This window comes from Centruroides sculpturatus, unplaced genomic scaffold (assembly GCF_000671375.1).
Source record: "Centruroides sculpturatus isolate CEXI.00-Female unplaced genomic scaffold, Cexi_2.0 scaffold1076, whole genome shotgun sequence".
In the NCBI taxonomy this organism is placed as follows: Eukaryota; Metazoa; Arthropoda; class Arachnida; order Scorpiones; family Buthidae; genus Centruroides; species Centruroides sculpturatus.
In genome coordinates, this window is record NW_019386729.1 from 207,297 (window position 1) to 225,211 (window position 17,915).

Sequence of the window (17,915 nt, forward strand, 5' to 3'; positions counted from 1 at the left end):
ATTTCCACATTGCGACGTGATAATAATGTAAATTTTTATAATAAGATTTTAAAAAGCAAAGATGGTCAATACTCCAATCACTCAGTTTGATGCTTATTTTACTAAAGAAAAGTCCTGCTACTGAGAATTTCCTTGTTGATTCAATTGATGTGGGTGGAATTGTCTTTAATGCATTTAAGAGAAGACGGATGTTATGTGTTTTTTCACCTGTAACCTGGAAGATTTCTAGTTTATTTTCGAGATTGTAGTACTTCTTTAGCCGTCTAGTATTCTTCATTTGTTACATTGGCTGCTTTAATAGAAACATCAGGTTTATAGCCCAATAATTTGGCAGTTCGTTTGTCTTTAATAATCAGGTTTATGAAGAAAAACTTCATACTTGCAGATTTGTATTTTTGCCCAATTTGCACAATCTGGCATTATGCAGTTATTGAAGCTACTGGGCATGGTTAAAAATTAAGACAGCATAAGCACAATTATTTCAGATATTACAGGTTCTGACAAGTAAAGGATTTTCAGTCCTGTCACAAATAGGTTACATATTGATTATTAACAATCTGTGACAAGCAAAAATTTAAAAAACTAATAAGCAGGCTTAAAATTAATAAATACAAATGTATTCTGACAGTTTGAGTTAATTATACTTTCTATTTGCAAAATTTCCTCAACTTTAACACAAAATAAGAAAAAATTGAACTTTTAAGAAATTTGCAGGATTTTCCAGGTTAAAAAACAGCCAGGATCCTGGGTTCCTGTTGGAGAAATCTTAGTAGGGGTGTTTCTCTTAAATCAGTACTTTGCAATTTTCTTTCTAAAAGTTGGAGATCAAGACTGACAAATGCTTTCAATGATCTACAAAGACAGAAGTCATTGAATTAGATTTATCCAATTTCGACATAATTAACTGCTTAATGTATAAAAATTGTTATCTTCCAGTCACCTATGAGCAAAAATTTGTATCCATTAAAGTATTATTGGCATTTCAAAAGTGTTGTTTATATTACACGGATTTTATAATGTATTTATCTGTAGTATATTTTTATGTTTCAGAGTGATCGATGTTGGTTCAGAATGGAGAACATTCTCCGATGAAAAGGCTGATTCTGATCCATGTCGTGTTGGTGCGGCTGAAGTAAGTAAATGAGACTTTCTTATTTAACAATTAAGTAATAAAGTTTGTTTTGATGATAATGACTTCGTATTAAATAGATGTAGGGTTGAAATGTTTTGTCTCGAAAAACATTTCAACCCTACATCTATTTAATCTATTTAATTTCCATCTATTTCCATCTCAAGTAGCTTTGGATCCCAATCAAGTAGCTTTGGATCTTGGGATCCAAAGCTACTTGAGACCTAAAACCTATGTTTCCCAGATAATGTTTGTGGTTTGCTTAATAATTTTTAATGGATTATCTGTTTTGGACATTCATAAATTTGAATTAAAGAACAGGTTATGTTAATAAAAATTTACATACTACTACTAGTACTGATATTTAGTAAACATTACATAAACGAAAGAAAAAATGTTTTTGGCCATTTGTGTTGCAAATAATTTTTTACTTGAGCTTGTCTGTTTGATAAAAGAAATTTTTACTAACAAACTTCTTTACTTAAATTTGTAGTTAAACATTTGAAATGCAGAGCATTCTCTGCTTTGATGATGATACATAAATTAACATAGTTATTGTGACAACTGAGGGGGGTATGACAATGTCGTACCTCCATGGATCGTCTTTCAAGTCGGAGGGACTTGCCCACTTGTCAGAGATGGCATAAATTTTCAGTTTATCCCGAGGGAATGGGGCAAATTTTCCAGGTCTGGTCGAGTGTAGGAGGGAGGAGTGCTGTCAGAGAGGCAACTGACGATATACGATTAAAAGAGGACACCAATTTAACAAAGAAACAACAATTTATTGATTAACTATATAGACTATACAATAATCTATCATTGTGGAATTCTGAGTGGAAATTCTGAGTTCCTAAAGGGGCCAAGAGAGAGTTCACAGAAGTTGGTTCCATACCTCTTTATGTATTAGGATCTCCAAGCGAGGGAAAGAATCCACTGAGATGTTGAGGTTCGAAACAGGGCACAAAGTTATAGCTAAATTGTAGGGTATTGGCACTACTACTGTCGATGAGTGACTCCCTGGAGGGGGGAGAAATGGCTTTTATCGTTTTGCGGTGGAAAAACTGTCATGTGACTAATTAGTTACGAGGTAAAAGGTGAGGTCAGAGGTGTCCCCGGAACCTAAATAAAATGATGAAATCGGATGGTAACTATAAACTTTAAGTCTTATAGTGTGGGAATAGTTGTCGAGATGGGCGAATGTTTACCTTGGAATAAAGGGGAGATTAAAATTTCTCCCTCTCAAGTTGTTTCCACTCTAGTTTCTTAGGAAAATTTAATTGGTTTTTAGGTAATAACGGGACATTGACTGAAAAAAAATCAGTAAAAATTTCGGACTTCATATTATTACCTTTCTAGTGATTTATGTGAATTTATTCCATGTTTTACTGAACAGCAAGCTGTAAGGAACTTTGTTCCATGCATATAATTGTATGCAAGGTATATGGACAATATTTTTATTATTCAGAAAGACAAACCTAAATTAGGTGATCTAAGAGTATTTAACAACAACTGTAGCTTAACCCTAGCTTTTGCTTAGTCCAGCAATGCAATAGTCCAGTTCTTACACCTGGAAATTGAGCTAATTCAGAAGAAAATAATTACAAGAGTCAACCTCAAGCCAATGTATCAAGCTATATAATCTATACCATCTAATTCTAATGACCTCAGGAGATTTATAAAATACAAAAACACTAATGCCAAGTAATTTTACAAAATTAACAACACAGCTGTCTATCAGCATTATAGAAACGGTTTGTTTAAGCAAGTACTTTTGACAGTATATAACTATCCCCTTTAGGTGATATTATCATTTACAGAGAACAGAATTCCACTATTTCAAAAATCGAATATAAAAGGTAGAGCATTTTACAAAATTGTTCCTTGTGCAGAAGTGTGGAAGATAATTGAAATATATAAAATTACAAGTGTTAACAACTAGAGTACTCAAAGAAATAAAACAAAAATTGCCAAACTAAAATATAAAAGTAACAAAATTTACTAATTAGATTGAAGCCGTTATATTTTAGGATGACTGTCAGAATGCACTGCCTCCGTCTTGTGGAGTATTGTGAAGATGTTGCACATAATAGGTGTACAACAGAGCTTGCTAAACAAGTAATTGAGGATAAATTTGATTCACTTTGGTTACAAACTTCACTTCTAAGACGTGGGGATTGAAGAATCACTATTTATGTGGAAGTCTCTCTTCATTGCATCACTGTCATCGTGCAGCTCTAATACTTGACATACTGGGACTGTGGATAGTGCTATTTAAGCTTCTAAAATCATAAGTTGTGTATTTCATTGTAAAAAGTATTTCACTTTGTTATGGTGCTATTTAGGGATTGTATACTGGTTTACCTATTTACTGGTTAACCAATAAATTGACAAAAAAACATTCGGTAAACTTACTGGTAAATTTTTGAAATTTACTGGTAATTCGGTAAATGAAAAATCCATACTAGAAATTTCTATGTAGAAAATATTGTGTTTATAGATATTTAAATGGGCTAAAGGGACATTGAGAAAAAAAAAAAAAAACAGGTAAGTGTAAGCAACAATATACCTCATTATTAATTTTATGTGAGATAGCTTTTGTTTAATTTTAATTTAATGCCCATTCATCCAACAAGTGTTAAATCAGAAAGGATATTCTCGGGATCTGGATTATTTTGTACAAAAATTAGATCAAAATTAGGAGATAAGACTATAATTTAAGTTTGTTGAGAAGTTAATTTAAAAAAATGGTAATTAATAAAATGGTATTAGGTACTATATATTATTTCTGTTGTATTTTTATTTTTCTGTATTATTTTATTTCTGCTTATTTTTATATTTATTATTATAGTTTGTTTAGAATAACACTTTAATTTATATATTTTTTATATTTGATATCTTTGAAATAAAAATGTGAAATGGAAATGGAAATCATAATGACTTATATTTTTTATCACCTTAATTTTATTTTTCAAGAAAAAATTTACCGGTAATTTACCGGTAAACTGGTATTTTAATTCTCATTTACCGAATTACCAGTAAATGAAAAAGTCGGTAAATTTACAATCCCTAGTGCTATTCTGTATTAATTTACTTTTGTGTGTTAGTTTGGCAATTTTTATTAGTTTTATTTCATTGTGTACATGGTTGTTAAAAATTTTGTAATCTTATATATTTCAATCACGTTTCATGCTTGCTCAAGAAAAACAATTTTGAAAAATGTTTTTAAATGTTTATATTCCATTTTTCAAATTGTGGGCATTTTCTTTTCTATGAATGATTATATTGTCTGAAGAGGATAGTTATATACTGTTGAAAGTACTTACAAAAACAAATCTTATCTGTAACACTGATAGACAGTTGGGTTGTTAATTTTGTGACCAAGGGAGATACAAAACTGCAGCTTTTAGTACCCAAATAAATTGTGCGTACACTCGTTGCTTTCTCAAAGTAGACACTAATCAAAAAATAAGACACTTTAGGGAAATTATCTTTAAACATGGGTGCAGCACAAGTTTTATTTCCAACCTAACTTGAGATATAAAAGCTAAAAGTAATAGTGGCAGCAAGATGAATAATAACATGGAGCAAAAAAGGAGTCCTAAACTAACAGCCTAAATTACAAACTTGTGTACAAAAATAGTGGCTTATGTAAACAAAAAAAATAGCCTGTACATGTTGCGCTGTTATATTTAAACTACTAACTAATGGTAGAGATGAATTACACTTAGAAAGATCTTTGGTGTCTATTAGTGGACACAAGATGTAACATTTCTTTAGCATATATAGGCACCACAGGTAGATTGTTAACTATTAGAATTAAAGAACACCAATACAACATCCAAGAAGTATGGTACAAAACAGCATTGGCCCAATTTCTGAATGAGTTCACAGTGTTGTCCAGTGGGGAGAGATGAAAAGAATGCACAGAATTTACAATTCACAAAGCTCAGAACAGCAGAGGCTGTTGAAATTTATAAGCAGGTACAAAAAGGAGGGTGTAATAATTAGAGACAAACTAAATCTGCCACATGCATGGCAGCATTGGATTGAATGTTGTAATCTAACTTTATTTTAATTTGTTAATTCAAAAACTGCACTTTCAATAACACTAATTACACTGCTGGCCATCCAAAATGCAACACCCTGAAGGAAGCATCCAAATCAAGTAAAATTTGCACCATGCGTTTGTGGCAATGAGATATGCAAATGATTAGCATTTCAGCACAAACGCACATCATGGGTGCCTGTTGCACCACCTGCAAGCGCTATATAAAGGGAGAATAGAGGCCATTTTGAAGTACTGGAATTGTTTTTTTGTGCGTTTTTTTCGGCGTAAGCAGCTTCAGTATGCCCCACAGAAGAAAATGAGCATTTTTCGAGCATGTTTCTGAGTTTGACTGAGGAAGAATAGTTGCCTATAGTGATTGCAGATTATTTTTCAGAGAAATCGGTGATCGTGTCGGACGTAACCAAGCAACTGTGATGCAGATCTGTAACAGCTGGATGCAGGAGGGAACAACGGACTGACAGGATCGATTGCACCCACCTCATTGCATCACTGCATGTGATGACAGGCATATCGTGCGCACAGCAGTGATGGATTGCTGTGCCACATCATGAAGCATATCACAACAAATTTGGTCTGTTGCACAACAATCGGTGTTCACGCATACCATTCGACGTCGTTTGCAGCAGAGTGGAATGTCCGCAAGGTGTCCATTGCCACATTTACCGTTGAGTTAAACCACATGCGTTTGTGCCGGCAATGGTGCGATGAATGACAGACATGGACAACTGAATAGAACAACATTGGTTTTACTGACGAATCCCACTTCTGCCTACAACACCATGATGGTCAGATTAGAGTCTGGAGACACCGTGGTGAGAGACGGCTGAACTGTTGCCTTATGCATCACCATACTGGTCCTAGACCCAGTATTATGGTATTGGATTCCACTCCCACACCCCCTAGTACGCATTGCCGGTACACTGACCAGCCAGCGCTATATATCTGACGTTTGGAGCTTGTTGATCTCCCATACCTTCAGAGCTTGCCAATGGCCACATTCCAACAGGATAATGCATGACCACATGTGGTATGCATTGCTGAAGACTTCTTCACCAATCAGATTGCATTGCTGCCTTGGCCTCTTTGTTCTCCCGATCTCTTGCCTATAGAAAATGTCTGGTCAATGATTGCAGAACGACTGGCCCAGGATACACCATCCGCTGCTACACCATATCAGCTTTGGCAATATGTGGAAGCAACATGGAATGCTATACCCCAACAACATATCCAAAGCCTCTTTGAGTCAATACCAAGGCGTGTAGCAGCGGTTATAGCCAGCAATGGCAGCAATACTCCATATTGATTCCATCATCTTCCTCACATCAGAAGAGACTGTATTTTCAATCATTTGATCTTTGTACAACATGTTATCTCCCAAATAAATTTGGCTGTGATATCTCTGGTACTTCTTGGTGTTGCATTTTGGATGGCCAGCAGTGTATTTTACACCCAATGCCTTTAAATACAGTATAATTTTAATTATACTTAACATTTTTGTTTGTTTTCTACAACCTTTTTGAAGGAAGAAAAATATATTTTAAATATGCAACTATGCTGTCAATGTAGAACTTAATTCAGTTTGAAAATTAATGCATTAGAATCTTTTTTCACAAATTCAAATGCATGTGCTGGATGTCTGTTGCACATATAAATCATACAATAACTATCAAATATTTATTGTAAAGTAAAATAAAAACAACAAAATAGTATAGGCTTAATATATTGGGTTGTTCAGAAAGTAAGTTTGTTTTTTCTACCACTAGACAGATTAGTTGTATTTTTCCCGCCATTTTCATTCTAAACCGTATTATCATTATATATTTTGACAGCGAGCATTTTAAGGCTTATTTGTAAAAAATTTTGTTTGATTTTGTGCAATTGTTTATTTTTTGTGTCCCATCAAATACGGAAGATTGAAAGCAGCATTTTCAGCACATTTTGCTTTTTTATTACCCAAAGGTAAGAATGCTGTTCAAGCTAGAAAAAAATTGTGTGACGTGTACGGAGAAGATGTATTGACAGAACGAGAGTGCCAAAAGTGTTTTACAAAATTTCGTTCTGGCAATTTCAATATTGAAGATGCACCACATTCTGGATGGCCAGTTGAAGCCAACGAAAACAAAATAAAGGTACCGATTGAAGCAAACTGCCGAATAACAACACGTGAAATCACTAAGAGATTAAATTTGTCAAATTGAACCGTTTGTGATTACTTGAAACAAATTGGTTTTGTTTCAAAGCTCGATATATGGGTTTCACACGTTCTTAAAGAGAGATGCTCTCTTTGGTGGGATTTTGGTGGGATTATTTTTGGAGCTTTAACCAGACAATTTAACAATTGATTCGAAAGTGTACTGCTATCGAGTAAACAAAGCGAGTAATATCATCAAACAGAAAAGACAGCCAGAATTGATCAACAAAACAGGTGTAGTGTTTTACCACGATAATGTCAAATTTTGCAAAAGTTTGGTAACTCGTCAGAAACTGTTATAACTTAGATGGGACGCGCTATCACAACGACCATATTTGCCAGATCGAGCATGCTCAGATTGTTACTTGTTCTGGTCTATACAAATTTTTTTAACTGTAAGACATTTACTTGAAATGACAATGTCAAAAATCACTTGGATCAGTTTTTTGTAACCAAGGATCAAAACTTTTATGAATGTGAAATCATGCTACTACCATGAACGATGACAACAGGTATTTGAACCAAAATGGTCGATGTATAATTCAATAAAATATTTTTTTATTATAAAAATATTGTTAACTTTCCGAACAACCCAATTAATAAATAAATATATGTAGAGAACTAAAAGAAAACTTAATACAGTGAATCCTCTATATTTGTAATATTTGATATTCGTCATATTTTGATGACTTTTATTTTTCATATTTGTCCGTATTTTCTGTATTCGTCATCATTCCCAACACTGGAAGTGACACTACAATTGCACACTTGTGCCAATCAGCTAGCTGTAGTTAATCAGTCTGCTTTGTTCGGTCGTTGTGTGTGTTGTTGAGTTATAGAAAAATAATCAATGCGAGAAACCAAGTTTCAATCACTCTAAAGTGGCACCCAAATGTTGCTATAGTCAACCAAAATCCAAATACATTCAATGATAATGTAATTGCCTACTTCAGAAAAGTTTTAAAAAGCAGATAAAAAACATGCAACACTGGACAAGTTCTTTATTAAATTGAATGCCACTGAATCATTGGCAAAACAGACCCCATGATCATAATTGGAATTGCCTAATGTTTTAATTGATATGTCTTGTTCTAAACAATATACTACATTAATAATTCTGTTCTTCCTCTTCTACCACTATACTGAATTTATTTAGTACAATAAAGATAAAGTTTTACAAGCAATATAATTTTTATTCTTGTACCTTTTTTTCAGGATGGAAACAGATTAATTGAATATCAGTTATTTATTATGAGAAAAATTGTTTCTATATTCATCATATTCCATAATCGTTAGGTCCTTAGGAACAGATTAATGACAAATATAGAGGTTCCACTGTACATACAAATAAATAAAATCTTATATCCTTTTGTATCATATTAGTATTACTTTCCATTCTCTGTATACTGCATTGCAGTCTCAGCAATTGATTCCTTACCCCTTTTGAATTACTATGTACTGTACAGTTGCCAGGCTTTGGGATATTTTATCTGCATCTTCTCTTGAATTTTCTGTATTATTGTAGCTTGGAACCAAGTTACAATAATACAGAAAATTTAGGAGGTAGGTAGGTTCAGCAAGCACATATGCTGTGAGCACTATATTACGGTTGAGTTTATTGATGATGTCTGTTTTTTAATTGTTGCTGCTAGTGATCTATAAGTAGCTCCAATTCTCTCTTCTACAGGTATTTTGTATGTACCCATATGTTGGGTCACTGGGCTGTATCATTCTGGAGTAGCTAATAAACTATTAGATTTCTTTTGAAGATTATTGTTTTTCTTGTTTGTTTTAGCAAGAGGAGCCATATACTCCATCACATATACTTCTGTTCATACATCTTGTGTCTGCATTTCTTTCTATTTCATCAGACTTCTCTTGATCAGCACTTTTTCATATTTTTCATTTAAATCTAAATTGATACGGTAAAATTTGATGTATTTCTCTTTCTGTTCTTTATTTTGCATACGTATTGTGTGTGCACGCACACTCTTTGATCAGTGCTCTGCAAGCCACCATCTTAGTTGATTGGGTCATGAGATCCCATGGTATAAATATTGGATTATATGTGGGTTTTCTATAAATACTTGTGATGATTGTGCTTCCTTTCAGCATGAATGTAATGTCCGAGAAATGAGTAGAAGTATTACTTTCTTGCTCTAACTCAATTTTCAATTACAATGGGTTCACACTTATGTCACTGATGAATTTCTTGATATAAGGTTATTTGCTGTAAATTATTAAGATGTCTTCTGTGTATCTGGCATAAAGTGCTATGTTTTCTTTGTATTTAGGTAAGATTGCATTTTCAGACAACCTGAGCACCATTTCACTGTGTGTTCCTGAAAGGGGAGTTTTCATGGGAACTCCCATCTCGATAATCCGAAACAACATTGTAATTGCTTAGAAAGTTTCTGGTTTTTATAGTGATTTTTTAATTTGCAATATCTCACTTAAAAATTATTGTAGATCTGATCTGTTTTTTGTCTTTTATTACGTACATATTACATTTTATAACTGTTCACTTTAAAATATTATGTATGTTTAAAAAAATTTATAAAATTTGAGATTTCAAAAAATAAAAAAAATGTTTTTTAATAAACATCGTTACACAATTGTAATAACAGTAGTATATATCAAGTGATTATTATTTTAACAATTATACATGTATTTCTTACGTATCACGGAAGTACCGTGATAACTGGAAGTACAGTAGAACCTCGATTATCCGGACCTCTATTATCCGGATTTTCGATTATCCAGATTGTTCAAAATAAACAAAAATTTTATGAATTTGCTGATTTGCACTTGGCGAATTACGACACTGTTTATGTACGTGATGGAATGCATAACATTTTTTGTTTCAACAACGTCTCACTCGGCACGGTGGTTGTAAACTCTTAAATATATTTTGCGTCGTAATAAAAATATAACTTGACATACATATTTATAAATAATTTATACTCAAATTACATCATTTCTATAACCAAGGGCGGCATAAGGCATGGGCAACGTGGGCCACCACCTATGCCTGGTGGTCCGAAGGGCCTCGCGCCTCGAAGGTTTATGCATTATTTAAAAACCGAGAACGTGACAAAAAAATTTTACTCGTCATAAAACGATAAATAGTTTGTCAAATTTTTATTCATAAAAATGCAGTTTATTTTATAAAATCCGTCTTCTTGAGCCACCAGAGGGCCTTTTAAACAATAGGTAGTCTGTTAGTGCTGGTCAGTAGTAGTCCAAATTCAATAAAACATTTGTTTCTTGAAAATTTGATCATGATTTAAATACAGTATTTATTTTTAATATTACCGATATGTCATCGAAAAGAAAATGTGTTGTATTATTATTAAAAGACAAATTAAAGTATTTGTTTTGATTATCTGGATTTTTCCTTATCCGGACTACTTTCATCCCCAATTAGTCTGGATAATCGAGGTTCTACTGTACTTTGTTTTTTAAAAGATTTATGGCTGGATGGTTTAAAAAACATGCTTATTTGTTAAGTAGGATAGATATACATAAAAATTTACTAAATTCAAGCTAAAAATAGATGAGAATAATGATTTATAATTGTTTGTTTAGGTTTGTAGCTGACAATGTAGCTCCAAGAAGGTGTAACTTTTTGCAAGAAAGTTTCCACCCCACAAATCCATGTTGATGCTTATTTGTTAAAGGATAGTCATTTAGCTATAATATACCAATTAGAGCTCAACAGGTGTGCAAACTGGATTTTATTGTCTAATGAACGAAAGAAGAGTCTCCCATAGACTTAACATGGAAAGGAAGAGTTTTGTGGGTAAATTTAAAAATATGGGGTGGTAACAAATATCTTATTCATTGAAACAGACTTAGTCTATGTACGTAAAAGCCAATTGGTGCTTAAATCGCCACCATCTAGTTAATTACGAAAAAAATTGACACTTTCTCCAACTGGAGTACTGTGCAACCGTTTAACTAAAACCAGTTTCTCCAGTGGTAGTACAGCACAAACAACTGCTTAAATGAGGAGGAAAAGTAATATGTTGCCATGTGTGCTAACTCCATTATTTGTGGAAGTATTTTTGTAGTGTTAACTTTATCCAATAAAAATTTCTTAAAGTGGCAAAAAGATGGCTTTAGCTTAAACTAAAAAAATTATACCTCTCCATAAAATATATTACCATAATGTACTCTTTATCATATTTCAGTTGCTGGAATTCTAGAGTAGCATTATTGTTTAATTTTTGCAAAATATGTTTTAAAAAGGTTTTTAATTTATATTATGTCATCAAAGTGTAGAATTCTCTTTATTTCAAATGTTTAACTTTATTTATGTTAAAAAGTTTTTCATTAAAAATTTCTTATATTTAATGTACAAGCTTATTTAAAAATTTTAAAAAATTTTTGTAAGCTGAGGCAGACCACTAAAGCAGCCTAAAACGTTTGTTTTTTTCATTTATCTAATGTTTATAAAACATCAATGGCGGAAGAATTATGTAAAAGCGTCCGGGTGTGTTTGTTGAACTGTTTCAGCTTTTGGGAGTTAAATGCATGGAAAGCTAGAACTTCTGTAAATAAGTATTATAAAACCTTCCACTCTTTTCTAGCAATTTCCTTAATCAAACTAACGTTTTTGGCAATATTTAATGGCCTTCCTCAGGTTCTACAATATTAGAATGTCAGATATTTGAAATTTCAGATGGAATGTGGTTCTCAGCAAAAGAAGAAAAGAAATTGATGATAGGGATAAGAAGTTCTGAATAAACATAAGTGAAAGTAAGAAATGGCTTCAGACGTCCAAAGCAGATAAAAGCAGAAACGTGGTACTTATGAAGAAAGCTACATACATAGCGTAACTTGAAGAATAAATTAGTTCTAAAGAATGCCAGAAGGTAGAAGAAGGATATATAGACAAACTCCACAATAGGGTTGTAAGATTTACGAGTACACCTCTAACTAAACATCTACGATTAGAGAATGCCATGATGCAATCATCTGATATACTGAGGCTATTTGGCTATGCTAAAACCCATAAACCAGGAAAACAAATACAGCCCATTGTGGACAAATTGAGATCCCCAATGCTAGCCATTGAGAAGGGTTTACACGAGCTCCTAAGAAACTATTTAAAAGAATATAACTACACCATTTCAAATACTTGTGAACTCATCACTAAATTAGAAAGTATTGCTTTAACAGATCACAAATATATTACAGTCCTAGACTTTGAAGTGATGTATTCTTCCATTAAATTGGAACCGTCCTTCTGTGCCCTTAGAGATTTCCTTTTTCAGACAGTGCCATCCAGGCCCAAGCACCACAAACATATTTTAGACTTAGCCCATCTAATGTGCTATACATCATTTTTTACTTTTAACAAGCAAACTTTTCTTCAAAAAAGAGGGGTTTCAATGGGTAGCCCCTATCTGGAGACCTCTGTGAATTAGTAGTAAGAAAATTAGAGAGCCAAGTCCTAGAAAATTTCACCTCAAAATCATATTATACACACATTATGTCGATGATGTTCTTATTATCTGGATATCTAAGCTAGATATAGATAGAATATTGCAGATTATCTATAACAACTGGTTTGGGCTTAAGTTAAAATTAGATCAAGGAGGTGATAAGACAGCCCATTTCCTCAACCTCCAGATACACTGGGAAATGGTTGTATAGCTACAAAAGTATACCATAAGCCTAACCTACAATCTTTATTCCCTCAACATCCAATGACCCCTATATTTATAAAATAGCAATGGATAGGGCTCTGATCCAAAGAGCTTTTACCATTGCTCTAACATCAAGGACGCATTACAAGAAATACAACGCATTAAACATATTGCCATAGCCCACAGTTACAGCAGTAAGTTAATAGAAAGGCTAGCTTGCCAAATACAAGGCAACCTAGAAACAAGCCATAAATGCCAGATGTCTAAAACAGCAAAGAAAATTCATAGTAGTTGATTTTGACCCTACAATGAGCCAAACCTATAAAATCATAGCCAGGAAGGTGAAAGCATATATATTCTACAAACCCTTCAATATATAAATGTGTTAATAGAAATAAAAAGTTAATATATGTTGGCTCCACCAACAGATCATTAGCAAAAAGGATAGCGGAGCATAAGTATGATACTCAGAGTAAGAAGTTTAGTACCACCCTAGCCCAATATGTAAGCGAGCCAGGTATAACAGCTAAATGGGAAGAAGCTAAGATTATAATACCAATACTTGATAACAGCAAGCTAAGAACAATAGAAACACTGGAATTATTTGTGAAATCCCTCAAAGAAAATTGCATTAACAGCAGAGATGCAGGCTCTATCTATGGTTTGGCAGTCACTCATTGACAACCCCCTGAAGGAAGTGGGCTAACCCATCTATCTCAAGCAATATGTGACATCACAATCTTACGAATTTATAAATATAATCCACTCGGCAATAGTCATTTTCTGTAATTTGTTATCCATTTACATATTTATTAATTAATTGTGTTTTACTTGTGAATTATAATTTTTTTTGTTTTTATATTTTTAATAAATTTATTTTGTTTGTCTATACTAATGTAATAAAGAGGTAATGTTTGTATGTATGTAAGTTTGGATGCAGCAGGTAATCTCCAAAACTACTCATCCAATTTCAAAAATTTTTTCACCAATATTTAGAATGGAACTTCAGGATGGACATAGGCTGTATATTATTCCGTTAAACATGGGGGATGGACAGTTCTTTACGGTAAGCCTTACGGAGAAGGCTTACCGTAAAGAACTCTGCTTCTATTTATACTATTTTAAATGCGGTTTTTTGCATTTTTGATTGCATTTTAATAGAGTACGTCAACAGAATGTACACTAAGAAGGGATTTTTCGATATTCCCCCCGGGGGGGAGGGACAGGATTAAGGCTTAATGTGAAGAACTTCACTTCTATTATACTATTTTAGATGCGGTTTTTTGCGTTTTTGATTGCGTTTTAATAGAGTACGTCAACAGAATGTACACAAAGAAGGGATTTTTCGATATTCCCCCCGGGGGGAGAGGGACAGGATTAAGGCTTACTGTGAAGAACTTCACTTCTATTATACTATTTTAGATGCGGTTTTTTGCGTTTTTGATTGCGTTTTAATAGAGTACGTCAACAGAATGTACACAAAGAATGGATTTTTCGATATTCCCGCCAGGGGGAGAGGGACAGGGTTAAGGCTTACTGTGAAGAACTTCACTTCTATTATACTATTTTAGATGCGGTTTTTTGCGTTTTTGATTGCGTTTTAATAGAGTACGTCAACAGAATGTACATAAAGAAGGGATTTTTCGATATTCCCGCCAGGGGGAGAGGGACAGGATTAAGGCTTACTGTGAAAAACTTGGCTTCTATTATACTATTTTAGATGCGGGTTTTTGCGCTTTTGATTGCGTTTTGATAGGGTACATCAAGAGAATGTACACTAAGAAAAAATTTTTCAAAAATTTTCCCCCACGGGGGAAGTGTTATACATTTATAATAGATACATTTTGAGCCACAACAAGGTGTGGCGGGGTCTGCTAGTAAAAAATAAAGAAATAATTTTTAATGATACAATAGTCAGATTATTATTTTAAAAAGTTTACATTAGGCTTAACATCGACGAAAATTCAACGCGAAGCAACACACAACGGAGAAAAATTTCAACACGGGATAGGTTAATGTATTTTTTCGTACATAATCGGTTATTGAAAAATAAGTTATCCGAACAACCCAACTCCCCAATTGATTTGGATAAACGACGCACTACTGTATAGCCAAAAGCATTAATTTGATTAAAGAAATTGCTAGAAAAAGAGTGGAAGGATTATAATACAGTAGAGCGTCGTTTATCCAAATCAATTGGGGACTTGGGTTGTTCGGATAACTTATTTTTCAGATAATTGATTATGTATGAAAAAATATATTAACCTATCCCATGTTGAAATTTTTCTCCCTTGCAAGTCGCTTTGCATTGAATTTTCATCAATGTTAAGCCTAATGTAAACTTTTTAAAATAATAATCGTGACTATTGTATCATTAAAAATTATTTCTTTATAACAACTGAACTTCCTATCAAATACTGGAGGTAATATACTTCCTTCTACCTGTATAAAAACCTTCCAAATCTCCAGTGATACTCGTTTAAGCAAACGTTTTCGACCCTACCAGGGTCTTCATCAGGCCACTGTTACAAAAATTTAAACAGTGCGAAATCGAACAGGAACCAAATAAACGCGATTCAAATCTTCGAACATCAACGTTAATATCAAAAATATAACACCACGCTCTTGTAGCGATGTCGTCAAAGCACGTGCAACCTGCGCTTGCAATAAAACCATATTACACCTAATTATGTGTGGGATGTTCCTTCTTAGCAAAACTTCCATGCACTAGAAATGTTGACTGCGTCTCTGGAGTTAATACATGTATTGTTTAATCCCGCTTTATAAATTTCTAAGGTCTCCACGATTCTTAGTTGGTCAGTATGGTGTGATAGCCTAACTAGACTGGCATTCTGCAGATCCACCGTAATTCCAGGCTCCGTGGCTACTGTTGAAAGGGTGGTGGAGTGTTTATTGTTATCAATATCATACTTATGCTCCTTAAGACGTTTGTGGAGGGAGCGTTTGGTTGAGCCCACATATACTAACTTATTATTAAATCTGTCATCCCAAAGGGGTATAGAATACACCCCCGGTGCGTCCTTCAAGTCAATCCCATCCTTCCCGTTTCGGAGTAAGCTGTAAATGGATCTTGGCCTACTGTACGTTATTTTGTTATTAGTGCGTGAAGAGATTTCTCTGTATAATGTGTCAAGCTGGTGGTTATACTCTACTATTTTTCTTTTACGGTTGCCGTCAGGCAGAAGTACTGGGATATCCAGAGTATTGCGCGTGTTCTTCCGCATATATGCCCGTGCAATATTATATACCAAGTTCTTACTGCATCCATGCTGTGTGGCTATTTTCTGGATATGCTCCAGCTCAGCTATGGTATCTTCCCATTCAGAATGGTGGGTGAAGGCTCTCTTAGTCAATGCCTGAAATGCCGCTATCTTATAGGAGTAAGGATCCTCCGAGTTAGCTGGGATGAACATTGGTACATAGCACTTTTTGTAAAAAACTTTGAATGAAATCCCATTATTTGTTAATTGAATATCCACGTCAAGAAAATGTGCGGCCCTATTGCTTTTTTGGTCAAGCTTAATGCTTAGGCCATATGGGTTGTTTATTTTTCTTATAAAATGGTTGACGTTAGGTTCCGTTCTCCATATGATAATGACATCATCGACATATCTCCTGTACATGAGTATGTTGGAATCGTAAAGAGGTATGACTTGTTGCTCCAGTCTCCTTATAACCAGCTCACATAGATCCCCTGAAAGAGGGCTCCCCATTGGGACACCCCGTTTTTGGAGGTACGTTTTGCCGTTAAAACGGAAGAAGGATGAGTAACACAATATGTGCGCTAGCTCTAAAATGTGTTTTCGATTTTTGTAACGGTGGCCTGATGACCCTGGTAGGGTCAAAAACGTTTGCTTAAACGAATATCACTGGAGATTTGGAAGGTTTTTATACAGGTAGAAGGAATTATTTCTTTATTTTGTACAAACAAAATAAATATATTGAAAAATATAAAAACAAAAAAAATTATACTTTGTTAATCTAGTTAATCTAAAGCAGTGTTTTTCAACCTTCTTGAATACGCGACCCTTTTACAAGTTAAAAAATTCTGGCGACCCCCTAGGGCCATATTTTTTTTTTACTCTTTTTGCCCTGTGGGCACTATTTTTGCAAGCCCATTATGAGTTTGGCCAGGTCCACAACGGGGCTGTTGAGTGGTGAGGGACGGGGTCCGACATATCCCAACGGACCACCCCCCGAAAAATTCCTGGGGATTATTCGAACCCGGGTCCCCTAGAGTGGTAGACTGTCACCTTGACCGCTCCGCCATCCGGCCACTACCCTAGGGTTATATTAAAACTGTATCAGTGATTTTAAAAACTGTGTGTTTAATTTTCTTTATGTTGAGACAAATTATTGTTGATTGAAGTGAAAATTTCAGAAGAATCGACAATAACTTAACACACACAAAGTATGAAACTTCCTTTAATTATAACATTCGGCACAGGTAGCTGTTGACATTTTCTCTCTTTTTTTTTATGATCAGAATTTTCAGCTTCTACTTTTTTACTTCTTATGTTTTTTTTGCAAATCATCTCAACACTTTTTCTGCTATCATTTTCTGGGGTGGACCGTAATTCTCGCTGAAATTGTAGTTTTTTTTAATGTAGTGTAAGACCTACAAACACTTGTCTTTTTCTTTTACCCGTGACCCCGTGTAAGGCTTTGCGACCTCCGGGGGGTCGTGACCCACAGGTTGAAAAACACTGATCTAAAGTTAATATAGTATCAAAAACGTTCAATTCAGCATGACACACAGTCCTGAGAAAAACACCACACAAATGTGCCAGTGCTGCCAGCTAAAAAACACACATCAACAAAAAAATATTGGGGTAGCCCGAGATATAGCCA

General features: G+C 34.1%; 1 protein-coding gene across 2 annotated transcripts in view; it reads left to right on the forward strand.

Annotated features, from left to right (window-relative positions):
• Window positions 1–17,915, forward strand: part of LOC111615674 (transcription initiation factor IIB-like) — a 92,763-nt gene that overhangs the window by 14,850 nt on the left and 59,998 nt on the right. For both annotated transcript variants that reach the window (XM_023357104.1, XM_023357105.1), the window contains exon 3: window positions 1,051–1,132. In XM_023357104.1, the coding sequence (XP_023212872.1) occupies window positions 1,051–1,132 (82 nt within the window). The remainder of the gene's footprint in view (window positions 1–1,050; window positions 1,133–17,915) is intronic.